A 15,541-nucleotide genomic window follows, 5' to 3' on the forward strand; every position below is an offset into this window, starting at 1 on the left:
CGTGAGATCGAGGCCCACATCCGGCTCTGCGCTCAGTGGGGAGTCTGCTTGAGATTCTCTTCCTCTACCCGCCTCCCCCCACCACCCCAGCCAGCTCTCGCTCTCTCTAAAATAAATAAATCTTAAAGTTTTTTTTTTTTTTTTTTTTGGTCTGAGACAGAAAGTCAGAGGAAGAAGCCTGGGGTCTGGGCTCCATTCTGCGGCCTTGGGCTTGTGTCTTCATGGACCCTGAGCCCTGCTCTTCTCTGGAAGCCAGCGAGCAAGGTCAGTCTCTGGAGACTGTGGTGACACTGGGAGCTTGGCACCAGCCCTGGAGGGAGCTGTCCCTTTCCCTCCATCCTGCCTCCTGGGAAAGGCTGTGATGCGTGCAGGTCCGTGGGCTGGAGGCCTTCTGCCTACAGAGGGAGAAGCAATCCAGGGCTTTGCCACTGAAAACTGCCCAGGGGTCCCTCCCTTCCTCTCCCTGGGCCTCGGTTTCCCCGTTTGAAAACTGGCCGCGAGGGCTGGCTTTGCCCCGCTGATCTCTGCAGGAGCCCGCGGACGGCTGGGCAGGGGGATGCCCCTTGAGCAAAACAAGAGAGACCTGGCCGTGCGCTCCTGGTTAGAATTGCCCTTTGGCTCCAGGTGGGAGCCCTAGCAGGACAAACACAGTCGGAAACCTGGACCAGTAACCCTCCCTCCGCCCACCTTTTGCGCAGGCTCTGGGACGCGCGAGCAAAACAAACTTTTTCTCCTCCCCCCCCCCCCGCCCCCAAACTTCTATTGAGCGCCAGCCACAAAGCACGCCGCTCAGGCAATCATTAACCGCGCCTTCAGCGGGGAGGGGAGGGCGGGCCGCACCCTTTATAAGGCGCGCGCGGCTCCTGGCGAGCATGGAGCGTCGGCCACCCAGCCAGCACCCGCTACTTGGCCCCCGCTCGCTCGCAAGCGCGGCCACTCCGCTCCCGCCCACCCGGCACCGGCCCCCGTCCGCCGCGCCTGCGCTCCACGATGCCTGAGGTCCTCGCAGCCCGCGCCTGGCCGCTTCTGCTCCTGCTGGCCGTCCAGCTGGGCGCGACGGCGGGCGCCCCCCAGCCATGGCACTGCGCGCCCTGCTCCGCCGAGAAGCTCGTGCTCTGCCCTCCCGTGCCCGACTCCTGCGCTGAGGCCGCCCCGCCCGCCAGCTGCGGCTGCTGCCCGATGTGCGCCCTGCCATCGGGCGCCGCCTGCGGGGTGGCCACTGCGCGATGCGCCACCGGGCTCAGCTGCCGCGCGCCGCCGGCGACCCCGCGGCCGCTGCACGCCCTCATCCGCGGCCAAGGCGTCTGCGGGCCCACCGATCCCGAAGCAGGTAGGACCATACCCCCCCCCCACAGGGTCCGCTTCCCCCCCCCCCCACGCCCCAAGTCAGATTGCGGGGGTGTGGGGCGGGGATGGCCAGTGTGGAGCAAACCCACCCAAGTCCAGAGCTTGGAGGGGAAAGGATCACACGGATGAGCCCCGTCATTCATTCCATGGTCCTGCGGCAAGTGCCCAGGAGAGGGCCGGAGAGGCGGGAGGGCCTCGCACAACTTGCTGGGAAAGCTGGGGACAGGGCCCAGACCTGGACCGCAGCCCACGGATGGGGGGGTAACCCAGTCCGCCGAGAGAGGAGGGAGGCCATGGGGGGGGCCGGCCCTCCTTTCTGCTGCTGAGTGGCCGCCCCCCCCCATGGTGGGGGGCTCGCCCGGAGCCTCTGGGAAGGCGTGCGATGGGGATCCCTCCCGCCCCAGGGCAAGCGTTTGGAATGTCCTTTGTAGTGGACTTCCGTGGAGACAGCCCGAGCTTGGCAACTGTTTACAGAACCCCTGTGAGCAGAGGCTGCAAACTTCGCTTGCATTCACGGCGATAGGAAAACAGCCTTTGCCGTGTGTGTTGCCCCTGAGGACTTGACAGTCAGATCTTTGCTGAAATTCGCAGGGATTTATTTGTAGTGGGAAGCAGAGGAAATGCCCCCACCCCCTACCTCCCCATCGGGCCAGTGGCTGCCCTGTCCTGTGTCATTCTTGGAGGAATCCCGTGGTTCTCTGCCCTGGGAGGGGACCTGCCAGAGCGCGTGACCCTTGCAAGGAGGGACACAGTGTTCCTGCGGGGTCTCTGCCTTCAGAGTCAGTGAAATGGGGTCATCTCAATGGTCTTCAAAGGAGTTGAATCCCCGGGACCCCTCAGGAAACCAGCTCTTTGTGACTCTGTCCACGCACCGAATCCAAACGTGGACATGGCTTCGCTCTCCTGCTACTTTAGAAGCAAAAACACAGGGTACCCGTGCAAGACCCCCCCGCTTACAAAATTGCCTGTTGGGTCGTCTGATTCCCCGGACGCTGTCAGAAGCTCTGTTAAAGAGCAAGTGGGCATAACTGAGGGTCAATATGACCACCCTACGGCCCCAGCCTGGATTCTTGGGAGAGGAAGCCACTCCCAGGGGGGGACAGGGGCGGAAGCTTGGGGAGGGCTCACCGGTCTGCGACGCTGCCTTTTTCAGATGCCAAGGAGTCCTCGGAGAGCTCTGAGATCACCCAGGAGCAGCTCCTGGAGAACTTCCATCTGATGGCCCCATCGGAGGAGGACATGCCTGTCCTCTGGAACGCAATCAGTAGTTACAAGACCATGCGAGCTGGGCATGCCTCGGACTCGGACTCTGACAAGTTGAAGGTGAGGCCCCGGGGCAGGTGCCAAGCAGACCCAGTGGGCTTCCCTGGGGCCCGAGGGCCTGGGAATGAACGCTTTCCTCCCCAAGGCCTGATGGATGGATGTTTCCCACCTCAGCTTTGTCCAGCTTTTCCCGCAGGGACTTCGAGGAGGAGAGCCTGTTGGGTGGAAAGCCAGCCCTTCTGCTGTGTGGCTTCAGATATGTGTCTGTCACACCGCCCTATAGCTCAGCCCAGGACTTTACACTCCCCCCCCCCCCCCCAGGATCCCTGCTTTCTAAAAATTGTGGTCAGAGAGGCATAACATGACATTTATGATTTTAACCATTATACAGTATAGTTCTGTGGTCTTGATTCTGTAAGCAGCACCGCCGTCCATCTCGAGAACTGTGTTATCTTCCTGAATCTCTGTCCCCAGTAAACACTAAATCCCCTGGCCCGCCCTACTCGACGGCTGGTTTTCATCCGACCACTTGAGGGCGACGGGGAGTCAAAGCTGGAGAGATGGGCAGGTGTGTGAGGAAAAAGAGAGAAAATGGTCCCCACAAACACGAGCCCCCAGAAAAGTGGGGGTCTGACCCACTTCCCGGACACTTCAGGGTGCTGTCTGCACATGGTGACCGATGGGGAACAGTTCATTCTTATCTCCAAGTAGCCGGATGGATGCTTCGATCCTCGCTTGATCTAGCCTCTGTGAAATAATGGCGTAGAGGAAGGGGGTTCACAATCTCGAAGTCTCTGCTGCTGGAAGGGCTGGGTTCTCCTTCCCGTCAGATGGCCGGGGCAAATGAACACAGGGCAGAGGCAGGGGGAAGCACCCGGGGGACGGGGAGCTCCGGTCTCCCTGTAGGTGTTTAGCCAACGTTCAGGGAGGGTGGGTGTGCCCCCCCAAATCTCAACAACTCTCACATACCCTAGCCCCCTCCCCACCCCCAGGGCAGGTCTGCCCCGCCCCCAGAGCCCCACAGAACCTCTCCTGCCAGTCCTGTTTAGGCGGACAATTCACTTTTCCTTGTCATTTATCACAATGTCAAAATGTTCTTTCTAGGAGCCTTGCCGGCGAGAGCTCCACAGGATACTGGCACAACTCGCCAAGGAACATCAGTCGCCCAGACACCTTAGCAATTTCTACCTGCCCAACTGCAACAAGAATGGATTCTATCACAGCAAACAGGTGTGCACCTTGCCCAGGGCATCCTGGTGGGGACGGCCCCTGCTGGCACATCCCGGCAAAGCCACCCTTTCCTCCAACAGGGCGTCCAGTCCCAAATAGGCACCGTAAAGCCCCCAGCTGACCATATTAAGTGAGAGCCCCCCCTCTGGGGCTAGGGGCAGGCAGCCCCTGGGAGCCTGAAGACCAGCTCAGTGGTCACGGCCAGTGGGGGACCCCGCACCGGGTCAGGGGCTCCGGCTCAAGCGTGACCCTGCCACTCGGCAAGCCCGAGCAGGTGGGCGACAGGTCCCAGATCTGTTTCCCGTCGGTCCCACCAGAGGAAGGAGATAGCTCTTAGGAAAGCGAGTGTCTCCTTGGACCAGTCTCACTGCTCGCCTCCCCACAAAGGGAGACAACCCGCTCAGTGAAACACAGTAGCGTTTTCCAGCTTACCAGATAATAAAGGAGATCAAAACCAAACCAAACACTTAATTTTGAGGAGCTCCTTAGGACTCACTGAAGCACGGGGCCCGGGGGGCGGGTGTAACCAGGCGAAACGGGACAAGGCCATGGTTTCCTGATGAAGAGTCTGCCCGGGGGGTGGGGGTGGGGGTGCATCCAAGGTGATGGCAGCCACATGCAGGCCACGCTCCCTCCGGGCTCGGCAGCCTGCTGTCGGGGCCACAAGCCAGACACCTGTGCTCACACGAGGCCATTGAACACATGCACAATGTCCTCATCAGCTGGACACTCGGCCCTAGTCTCTATTTTACGGGGAGAACGGCGGGCGAGCTTGTTGGGAGCGCCCGCCCCGGCCATGGTCATGGTGGCTCCGAGCTCCCCCTCCCCCCAGCTTCTCCTGGGCTGCTCCTGACCTTGCCTTCTGTCTTGCCTCTGCAGTGCCGGACGGCCACGGATGGTCAGCGGGGGCTCTGTTGGTGTGTCTACCCCTGGAGCGGGGAGAGGATCCCAGGATCCGTGGAAGTCAGAGACGACCCCAAATGCAATCAATATTTTGCCATGCACAGCTGAGAGTGCGTGCCCCGTCATCTGTCCCCTCACAGGAAATATTTAAGTACATAGCATATTTATAGTCCAGAAATCATGCACACTTATCTATATATATATATGTATATGTGTGGGAACCACTTTTATATGCCACATGCTAGTGGACACATAAATCTGTAGTTTATTTATTCACTGTACATGTATTTTTTCGACACAGTCCCTGTGCTGTGTTACTTTGTAAATCATGAAACCTGTCACATCGCACTGGGTGTAAATACTTGATTGCAGTTCCCCAAAGTTCCCTGCTTCTGGTTCTGAAGAGCTGGGGCAGGGGGCGGGAATAAAGCCTGGAAAATGCAAACCTGAAATGTGTAGCAGGTGCTTTTTTTTTCAAGTGACTTAACAGGATGCTGAAGAAGGACTCCTTCTGCAGCCACAGATCCGAGTCTGTGTAAACGCGCAGGGAGAGTCGGGGCGATGATGGGACCAGAGTGGGCTGTGGCCACGTTGCTCAGAGTTCCCGAGTGGGCTGTGTTGTCCGACACACCCGCATGGTGCAGACATAGTGCGAATAAATGTTCCACCTGGGAGCCCGGTGGCTGCCGTGGACGTGGACCGAATGTTCCCTCCTTGTCTCTGAAGTCCCTCTCATGCACCCCCTTCTCACGCAGCTGTGGTGTTTCAGGCTCCCAGGCCTACGGCTGGCAGGTCTGCTCTTCCCCCTACCCCCTACTCCCCCAATCTGGGTCCTAACCTCTGATGACTCACCCCTTCTCTGCCTCTGTGAACAGGATCTTAAATGCGGAACACAAGCACTTCCTTCACTTGCCCCTCACCCTCTCCCGCCTCTGTCCTCGGCAGGGCTCGACGGTCTGTAGGTGGGTACCCGCTTGCCCCTTCTATTTGGATGGCTGAGCCCTGAGTGCACGGGGCTTCTCTGCTCCTTGGATCCCTTATTCCTTCAACTATTCCTTGTTTGCTCTTCCGGGGGCAGCCCTGCTGACTCTTCCTTCCACATTTCTCCAGGGATGGATATCTTATCCATCTCAGTGGGTCCCCCCCGGCCTCTTGGCTGTCTCCACCCCATCTCCTGGGTGCCCCCTACCTCGGCTGTGGGAAAAGCCAGAGTCTCCCCATCTCACGTGCCCCTCACCCTCCATGGTCTGGGCTCTAGCTCCCCATCCTGGGTCTCTCCTTTCAGCCTCTGACCCATGGGGGCTGTCCCCCCTCTGCCAAGCCCCCAGGAGTGGCCTGTGAGCTCAACATCCAATATTATAATATCTTAAGACTATGGACACAAACTCTTCAACAAAATACTAGTAAACTGAATCCAGCAACATATTAAAATAATCATTCATTCGGCGCCTGGGTGGCTCAGTCGGTTAAGTATCCAACTCTTGGTTTCGGTTCAGGTTGTAATCTCAGGGTTGTGAGATCGAGCCCTGCGACAGGCTCCACGTTGAGCTTGGAGTCTGCTTAAGATTCTCTCTTTCCCTCTGCTCCTCCTCCACTAATGTGTGCATGTGCACTCTCTCTTTCTCTCTTAAAAAAAAAGTCAATCGCCATGACAAAGTGGGATTTATCTCAGGAATGCAAGGTTGTTCCAACATCCTAACACAAATTGATGTACTAAATCATATCAATAGAATAAAAACCTAAAAATCACACGGTCATCTCAAGAGACTCAGAAAAAGCATTTGATAACATCCAATAGCCTTTCATGGTAAAAAACAAAAACAAAAACAAAACAAATCTCAATGGACTAGGAATAGAAAGAACTTCCTCAAGCTGACTAAAGGGATCTAGGAAAATCCCACAGGTGACAATGTAGTTAATGGGGAAAGTCTGTGTGCCTCTCCTCTTCCCCCTGCAGATGGGAAAACAAGACAGGATGTCTGCCCCCACCACTTCTTTTCAACATTGTACTGGAGGTTCTATCAGTTAGGCAAGAAAAATAAATAAAAGGCATTCAGATAAAGGAAAACTAGAACTACCTCTATTTGAAGATGGTCTGATCTTACATATAGAAAATCCTAGGCAATCCACTATTCAATGAGTTTAGCAAGGTTGCAGGATACAAGATCAATATAAAAAAAATCAATTCCATTTCTATATGTTTACTTCATTCAACCCAAAAAGAAAATTAAGAAAATAACTTCTCTCGTTTTTTAGCATTAAAAAAAAAATAAAATACTTGGTAATACACTTAACAAAAGAAGTACAAAGTAAAAACTACAAAATATTGTTGAAAGAAATTAAAGGAGATCTAAATAAATGGAAAACATACCATGTTCATGGACCAGAAGGCCTGACGTCAACATTAAGCACCCTAAACTAACCCACAGATTAAACACAATCCTTTTCAGAATCTTAGCTGACTTCTCTGTAGAAACTGACAAGCTGACTTTAAATATTGTACAAAACTACAAGGGGTCTAGAATAGCCCAGACAATCCTGAAAAAGAACAAAGTAGAAGGACTCACACTTCCTGATTGCAAAACTTACTACAAAGCAATGGTGATCAAACAGTGTGTTACTGGAGTAAGGCTAGACATGTAGATCAATGAAATAGAATCAAAAGGCCATTAATATACCCATACATTGCTGATCAGCTGATTTTCAACGAGGGTTGGAAGACCATTTAATGAAGATGAAATTTTTTTTTTTTCAACAAATGGGGCTGGGAAAACTGGATAGTCACATGTAAAAGAATGAAATTGGACCCCTACCTCACACTATAAAAAAAGATTCAATCAAAATCCATAAAGATGTAAATGTAAGAGCTAAAAATATAAAATTCTTAGAAGAAAACATAGGGGTAAATCTTCATGACCTCGGATTTGGCAAAAGATTCTTAGATATGACACCAGAACACAAGTGACAAAACTAAAACGATAATCAAATTTTATCATAATTAAAAACTTATGTGCTTCAAAGGCCACCATCAAGAAAGCAAAAGGACCACCCGCAGAATGAAAGACAATATTTGCAAATTACAAATCTGATAATACCGGTATCTAGAATATATAAGGAACTCTTACAACTCAGTAGTATAAAGACAAACAACCCAATTAAAAAATGGGCAACTTATATGAACAGACATTTCTCCAAAGAAGACATACAGTCACTAAGTGCACGAAAAGATGCTCACCCTCATTAGTCATTGGGGAAATGCAAATCAAAACCCCAGTGAGTCACCACTTTGCACACCTTAGGATGGCTGTAATCAAAACATCAGGTCACAAGTGCTGGTGGGGATATGCAGAAATCAGGCCCTCATACTCTGCTGGTGGGAAAATAAAATGGTGCAACCACTTTGGAAAGCAGTCTGGCCATTCCTCAAACGATTCCACAAAGATTTACCATAGGACCTGGCAATTCCACTTCTAGAGATATATCCAAGATAGGTGAAACATAGGTCCATTGCAAAAACTCGTACACAGATGTTATGTTCTAGATGCATTATTTATAATGGCTAAAAGGTAGAACTAATCCAAATGCTCATCAGTAGACGAATGGATAAACACGGTATCGTGTATGGATACCACGGAACTACTACTTGGCCATAAAAAGGAATGATGCATGCTACAACACGGATGGACCTTGAAAACAGTGTGCTCAGTGAATGAGACCCGTCATAAACGACCTCACATTATGTGGTTCTGTTCACGTGAACGTCCAAAATTCTGTTCACGTGAACGTCCAAAACGGGAAAGCTGCAGAGACAGAAAGGAATGAGTGGTTGCTTAGGGCTGGGATGAGGGGCTGGCGGACGACAGCTGATGGGCATAGGGGTTCTTATTCAGTGATGGAAATGTTCTGAAACTGAGCGAGGATGATGCCACATGTTGGTGAATACACTCAACGCCACGGAATTGTACACTTTAAATGGGGGCATTGCACGGTATGGGAAATCTATCTCAACAAAGCTGTTAAAAAAAGATTTTCTGGGGGCAGAGGTTATGCTGGATTCCAGGAGAAGGCACAGGAGCCGGAAGACCAGGTGGGAGTTGGCTGGAACCATGGAGAGCTAGCGACTCTTGGAGTCGCTGTGCTCCCCGGCTCCAGCCTCTTTCCGGGCTGTCTTTGAACCCCTTCTAATCAGCTGTGAGAATTCATCACAATCCCCCGTTGATAGCACACTCCCATTATGGGTCTACATTGGGCTCTCTTATTATTTGTTCTAGTTTTGATAATGCAGTAAGGATCCATGGTCTCACATGCCAACTTGAAAACAATTCTGGCAAAATCACTTAGAGTGAGGTCGTGGCTCCTCCCTTCACTGTGGATATAGTTGTACATCATCTATGCTTATTTTTTTTAGTATGTTTTTTTTTTAAAGATTTTATTTATTCATTTGAGAGAGAGAGAGAGAGAGAGAGAGAGAGAGAACGAGCAGGGGGAGAGGCAGAGGGAGAGGGAGAAACAGATTCCCCACTGAGCACAGACCCCAACTCGGGGCTCGAACTCATGACCCTGAGATCATGACCTGAGCCGAGATCGAGAGTCAGACGCTTAACCGACTGAGCCACCCGGACGCCCCTTAACAGTTTTTATAGTGCTGAATTTTGTCAACTGTTCTTGCTGTCTGTATGTCTTTTTCTTGTTAGTATACTCATGTGATTAGTTATATTTGCTCTCTTTGTAGAGTTTCTAATATTAAATTATTTTGTATGCCTGGAATGAACCCAAGTTGGAAATGGCATAATACCTTTTTTCCCTTTCAATTTTTTTACTGTTATGTTAATCACCATACATGACATCATTAGTTTTGGATGTAGTGTTCCATGATTCATTGTTTGTGCATAACACCCAGTGCTCCACGCAGAACGTGCCCTCTTTAATACCCATCACCAGGCTAACCCATCCCCCCACCTCCTCCCCTCTAGAACCCTCAGTTTGTTTTTCAGAGTCCATCGTCTCTCATGGTTCGTCTCCCCCTCCGACTTACTCCCCTTCATTCTTCCTCTCCTGCGATCTTCTTCTTTTTTTCCTTAACATATGGAAATGGCATAATACCTTTTACATGAACTGTGGGATTTGATTTAGTAACAATTTCCTTGGGATTTTTATATCGATGAGCTCAATAGGTGGGTACTTTGCCTTTTTGTCTTTGTGTGGTTTTGGTTTTGGGGTTATACTGCTTTTGTAGGATGAATTGAGGTCTTTTATAGTTTCTTAAGACGTTCTTGTTGATTGGGACGCTCTGTTCCTCAAGCATTTAGTAGGACTCGTGAGACCATTTGGATGTGGTGTTTTCTTTGCGGGAATATTTTAAACCAGTCCTCCAAATGCTGTCACAACTATAGGAATCTTCAGGTTTTTTTTTTTTTAAGATTTTATTTATTTATTTGTCAGAGAGAGAGAGAGCACAAGCCGGGGAAGCAGCAAGCAAAGGGAGAAGCGGGCTCTCTGCCGCGCAGGGAGCCCGATGCGGGACTCGATCCCAGGACCCCAGGATCATGACCTGAGCCGAAGGCAGATGCTTAACTGACTGAGCCACCCAGGCGCCCCGAGAATGTTCAGGCTTTTGATCTGTTCCTCAAAATTATAACTTCTATGAAATTTTATGTTTTATTTGGGTTTTTGAAGTTGACAGTGTACAGTTTTGATAGTATTTTCTAATACTATACTAATAATCTATAGATTTCCTGCTTTATCTGCTTTTATACCCCCTTTCTCTCATAATATTAGCTGTGACTGCTTTGTTCCTGACAATCTTTTTAAAGGTGTTTGCCTCTTTTTTTCGGCGTTTCAAAGAAGAAGCGTTGATTGTGTTGATCTCATTTCTTCTCGGAGATGCTTTCCACCCTTCTCCTTATGAACTGCCTGCTTGTGTGGTCTCTGGGTTTGCTGTAAGCACCGTAGGTAATCACTTAGCTGATTTTCAGCCCTTTCTTTACCTGATGTAGGTATTTCGAGCATATATTTCTTTTGATCTTCTTGCTTGTCATTATCATTAACATTATCCACAGAGTTTTAATTTCAAGATGGTTAGTTCCTCCTTAAACCTTGAGTTATTCATCTCTGTGCTTTTCCATTTTCGAAAGTGTGGGGATCTAGGGAGATTATTCCTGTCCTTAATTCTCAATTTAATCACGTTATGGTCATAAACTATCATACACATGGTATCTATTCTTTTAATTCTGAGGCTTTCTTATGACCTGATATGTGATCGATTTTTCAAAGCTCTGTAGGTTCTTGAGAAAGACGTGTAGTCTGTAATTTCCCCACATAAATTGGTTCAGCTAAGCTGGGTAGTTTGGAGGTTCCAGATCTCCTAAATCCCCGCTGATTTTTTTTTTTTTGTCTGTTTAGCAATCAATAATGAAAAGAGGGCAAAAATCCTTGTAATCATATTAATTTTCAAATAAGATAGTTGAAAGATACTTATTAGATGCACATGTGGTTAAAACAGCTAACTACTCCTGGTTAGTTTACCCTCTTGTTATCTTGTAGTGACTGGTCCTACCTCTAAGAAACCACTCTCTGTCTTAAAATCTATTTGTTCTCAGGGTACTAGCTGCTCTACTTTGTGTTGGTTAGTTTTTTTTTTTTTTCTGATATCATTTTTCTACCTTTTAACTTTTAGTCTTGTCTGTTGTAATAAGATGTATCTTGATTTTTAACAAATGAATCTGCTTCTCTCTGTTCAACTGGCAAATCTTAACATCTGTTTAAATCAGTTTCTGAATCTCGGCATGAGTGACATCTTGGGTGGGATAATTGCTCGTGGCAGGGCTGTCCCGTTGTGGGAAGCTTAGCAGTACCCGTGGCGTCCACCTGTGGGACGCCAGGGCCCCCTCCAGGTGTGGGGCCAGATACCTCTGCAGACACCTCCCGCTGTCCTGGGGGGGGCAGGGGACAGCTCTGGTGCCACTGGGGAACCACTGATTCCACAGTGCTGACCGTGGAATCCGTTTATAGCACTTCCGTTTGTTATTTGAGTTCACCCCCCTCCACCTTCTACCCTCAACATCCAGGATTTGTAGGCTGCCATACGAGGTCTTCCTCCAAAGTGCTGTCAGTGTGCTTCTCTGGGGCGGCTCGCCTACCGGGGGCCCTCAGGGCCTGAGACTATTTCTCGCGTCATTCCTTTGTCCTTCCTGCATCCAGAGTCGTGGTCGCACACTTGTTTCTGTATCTGGGACCAGCTTTTTCTCTCTCGAAGCTTTGATATTTTACAAATTCACCATAATGTATTCATCAGCGGATATTCTTTTCCTTTTAAAGATTTTATTTATTTATTTTAGAGAGAGCAGGGGAAGGGGCAGAGAGGGAATCTCAAGCAGACTCCCTGCTGAGCGTGGAGCCAGCCGAATGCTGGGCTCGATTTCACGACCCTGAGGTCATGACCTGAGCTGAAATCAAGAGCCGGACGCTTAACCGACTGAGCCACCAGGCGCCCCCATCACTCTTTTTAAACTGTATCTGCTTGTACATTCAGTGGAGCCCATCAACCTAAAGTCTTTCTTTTTTTTTTTTCCTTACAATGAGAAATGTATCTCTTATTTCTTTGAATATTCGCCAGGACGTCTGTGGTCTGGACTCAACCTCCCTGCTTCCAGCCTCTATTCCTCTCAATTGTTCTGTTTATTTTGCAGCTGGTGTTTCCTGCTTCCTTGCGGGACAGGTGGTCAACTTGATCTTCACTAAGTCGGCCTCTGGCTTTACCCGTTCTGTTCTTTACCCCACCTATTTGTTCTTTGTTTCAACCGTTAGAAACTTCAAGCCACCTTTGCCATTTGGCTCCTCTTTATGTTTCCTGTTCTTACGTTGTGATATGATGATACCTGTGATATGATACCTTCCCTCTGCTCTTCACACCTGTGCTGGAGGGACAGTTATGATTTTGTTTCCAGGGGAAATGATCTACTTCTTTGTTTACCTTTTGATACAATTGTGCTGTTCAGAGGTCTTGCAGCTTGTGAACCCTCGTTGCCTAGGGCATTGGCAACTCCTGCCGTGTGGGTCTGTGGCCCCACCCGAAGCTCGCAGCTCAGGTGCAGTGAGGATGGGGCCGAGGGAAGGTGTCCAGCACTGGGAGTCTGCAGTGGGTCATGCACACCCGCCTGGCTCAGGAGAGTTGCCACCTCCCCGCGTGGAAGGGACCCCTGTGCTGGTGACCCATCTTGCTGCCCTGCCTTGACTTCACTCCTTCAGGACACCTGCAGCAGGTGGGGCAGGTGCTGACAGGTGCTGAGCCGTGGAGGGGCACTGATGGGGGCAGAGGGAGAGCGACCCCTTTCCTGGGGGTGCACGCTGCAGCATCACTGGCCTGGCCGACTCCTGCCCGACACGGTGACTTGGGGCACCCCCCCCCAAAATCGCCTCGGGCTGCTGGCTCCTCACTGTTCCCAATGACCTTGACATTCTCCGTAGGACCCCTCCATGGCTGCCTGGAGGGCCGTGCCTGCAGGTGTCTCCACCTTAACCGCATGGAGATCCTGGAGTCCCCCCTCCCGTTTGCTTCTTCAGCTGGAATGCCGTCTTGGGTCGCTCATCCTATGTCTTCCTCAGCCCCCATATTCAATCCGCAAATATGTGGCCCTGTGCTCAGAATATGCCTGGGGTGCACCACCTGAGCCTCCCGGGGGGCAGCGGGGGTCTGGAGCAGCCCAGTCACCTCCCCCTCCACTCAGCGCCAATGCCAGGGCTCTCAGGGTCCCCCACCCGGCCCCCACCCGCAGACATCGGGTGTCAGGTGCACCTGGCTCACCGCGGCCCCGGCGTGGGGTGGCTGCTCCCTGGCCTCCTTGGGTCCCACTGGAAAGCCACCCCCACGAGGCCTTCCTTGACCAGCTCCCACATTAAAAGCGGACAAGGGAAGGGAATGAGAGGAAGGGTGGCTGTTTGTGTGCAGTACTTGCTCCTTCCCAGCCGCGCGTGCCCCTCCTGAAGCTTGTGCTGCCTTCCTCCCCAGGAGCAGTGGTTTTGCACATTTCGCGCACTGCCTGTGGGCGCTGTCCCAGAACAGATGGGGTGGAAAGGCAATCCTGGTTGAACTGGAGGCCGGGAGGGGGGTCCAGGCCACTTCCCAGGTTGGGGACAGTGCTAGACTTGGGGGGGGGAGCCCAGAAGCGCAGCCTCCTTGTCCAGGCTCCCCAGCGACAGGCAGTGGCCCTGGCGAGATGAGCAGCCGCCTTTTCCAAATTAAAAGGAATACATTCACGTCGCTACAGAAATTGTTGACACTGTAATGAAGTGGAAGTAAAATAAAGACCGCGTCTACGTTCGCACAACCAGGGCGGACGCCGTGCTGTGTGTCCTTTTTGTCGGGTTCATGTTCTGTGCACGTGTATGCATGTTGTGTGCACGCCTGTGTGCATGTGTACCCGCGTGTGAGTGCGTGTGTGGGCACGTGGGCGTGTACACAGTACGACAGCATCTGCTCTCGTGTTCACCCACACTGAGCATTTTTCCGTATCGCTGGCAGCAATAACAGGGTGGGTGACCTCACACTCCTTTCCAAGGAACGTGTTTCAGTTGAAAACGTCCTGGTGCCGCGTGCAGGCCTCCAGCACCGCCTTCGGGCGCGTGTCTGGGAGGAGTGCTAGGTCCCAGGAGTCCGGCCGAACGAGGCGAGCCTCTCTGGATAGCTTGCCATGGTGGAGAAGCCCCTTCCATGACACCCTCCTCAACACCGCGGACTGTCACGCTTTTGCATGTGGCTGGCTGGTCGGACCCCGGGGGACTCCGGAGAGCTGCCGGAGCAGCTGTGTCCCCCGGGCCCGGTGACACACCCGCCCTGGCATGCTCATTTCTGTGTGTGTGTTTGGGGGATGGCGGCTGGGGACACGTGGTGTGGGGGGCTGAAGGGACTCCCAGGGGCTGATGCGGAGGGGAGCAGAAGTGTGCAACTTCACGTGTTTATCAGAGATGACAGGAGGGCAGGGAGTAGGAAAGGGGTCAAAGTAGAGTGGGGGTTAAGGAGGGCACAGGATGCCACGCTCCCAGCAAGGCGGGCCCAGGGGCCTGGAGAGTTGACATCACACGTGGCTCTCACCTGCAGAGGCTTTAAAGGCCCTGTGGCACTCCAGTCCTGGATGCCCAGACACCTCCCGGACTCGTGCACCCCAAGCACCCCACGGCCCCCTGGCACCTGCTGCCCCCATGGGCCTGCTCTGCTCCCGGGCTCCCTCCCTCCTCCGGGTCAGCTTGGCAGGCACAGCCCCCGCCTGACGGTGCACCGACGGTGGACCGTCTGTGCCATGCTCTTCCTCGTTTGTCCTATGAAGACCCACGGAGCTTGACGCTAGCTACGGAGCTCGATACAGCTCTGCAGGATGGACCCATCTCAGGTGCTTCTTTAAAGGGCCAGTTATGGCTCTGGACAGGCCATTCTGTGACGGGAGATTTGTCATCGGTGCCTGAAGGCACCTGCACAATTATGCCAGGGCCACCAAGGCGGGAGCCCACCCACCATCCTCCGGGTCTCCCTCTCCTCCGGCCTTGTCCACTGCCCTCCAAGCAGAGGGGCGAAAAGAAGAAAGGGCCACAGGGGAGGCTGTCCAGTGTGTGTTACATGCCTGCCCTGCTTGGCCCTGAACTCAGAGTGGTGACAAGATAGGTCCCCGGGGGGCACCCCCTAAATGCAGTAAAGGCCGGACAGCCACGGAGGGCTACCTGCTCATCTGCTGCGCACTCCTGCGGCGGGAATGAGCCCACATCCACCTCCTAGAACTGCAGGTCCCCAGCAGGTGTGGCCCAGTGC

At 52.1% G+C, this 15,541-nt stretch overlaps 1 protein-coding gene across 3 annotated transcripts; it reads left to right on the forward strand.

The window, feature by feature from the left end:
• The first annotated feature begins 990 nt into the window (after positions 1-990).
• Positions 991-4,851, forward strand: IGFBP1 (insulin like growth factor binding protein 1). Of its 3 annotated transcripts, XM_088018476.1 has the most exons (5): positions 991-1,385; positions 2,350-2,365; positions 2,521-2,670; positions 3,715-3,840; positions 4,720-4,851. In XM_088018476.1, the coding sequence occupies exons 1-5, from the start codon at positions 991-993 to the stop codon at positions 4,849-4,851; spliced, it is 819 nt and encodes a 272-aa protein (XP_087874602.1). The 3 variants fall into 3 exon arrangements, with proteins under 3 accessions (XP_087874602.1, XP_087874603.1, XP_027964772.1); XM_088018477.1 differs by lacking the exon at positions 2,350-2,365 and having other exon boundaries at positions 991-1,356; positions 2,509-2,670; XM_028108971.2 differs by lacking the exon at positions 2,350-2,365 and having other exon boundaries at positions 991-1,330; positions 2,501-2,670.
• The last annotated feature ends 10,690 nt before the right edge of the window (positions 4,852-15,541 follow it).

This window comes from Eumetopias jubatus, unplaced genomic scaffold (assembly GCF_037043125.1).
Source record: "Eumetopias jubatus isolate StellerSeaLion01/CBP00866 unplaced genomic scaffold, mEumJub1_p1.0 scaffold_14, whole genome shotgun sequence".
Lineage (NCBI taxonomy): Eukaryota > Metazoa > Chordata > Mammalia > Carnivora > Otariidae > Eumetopias > Eumetopias jubatus.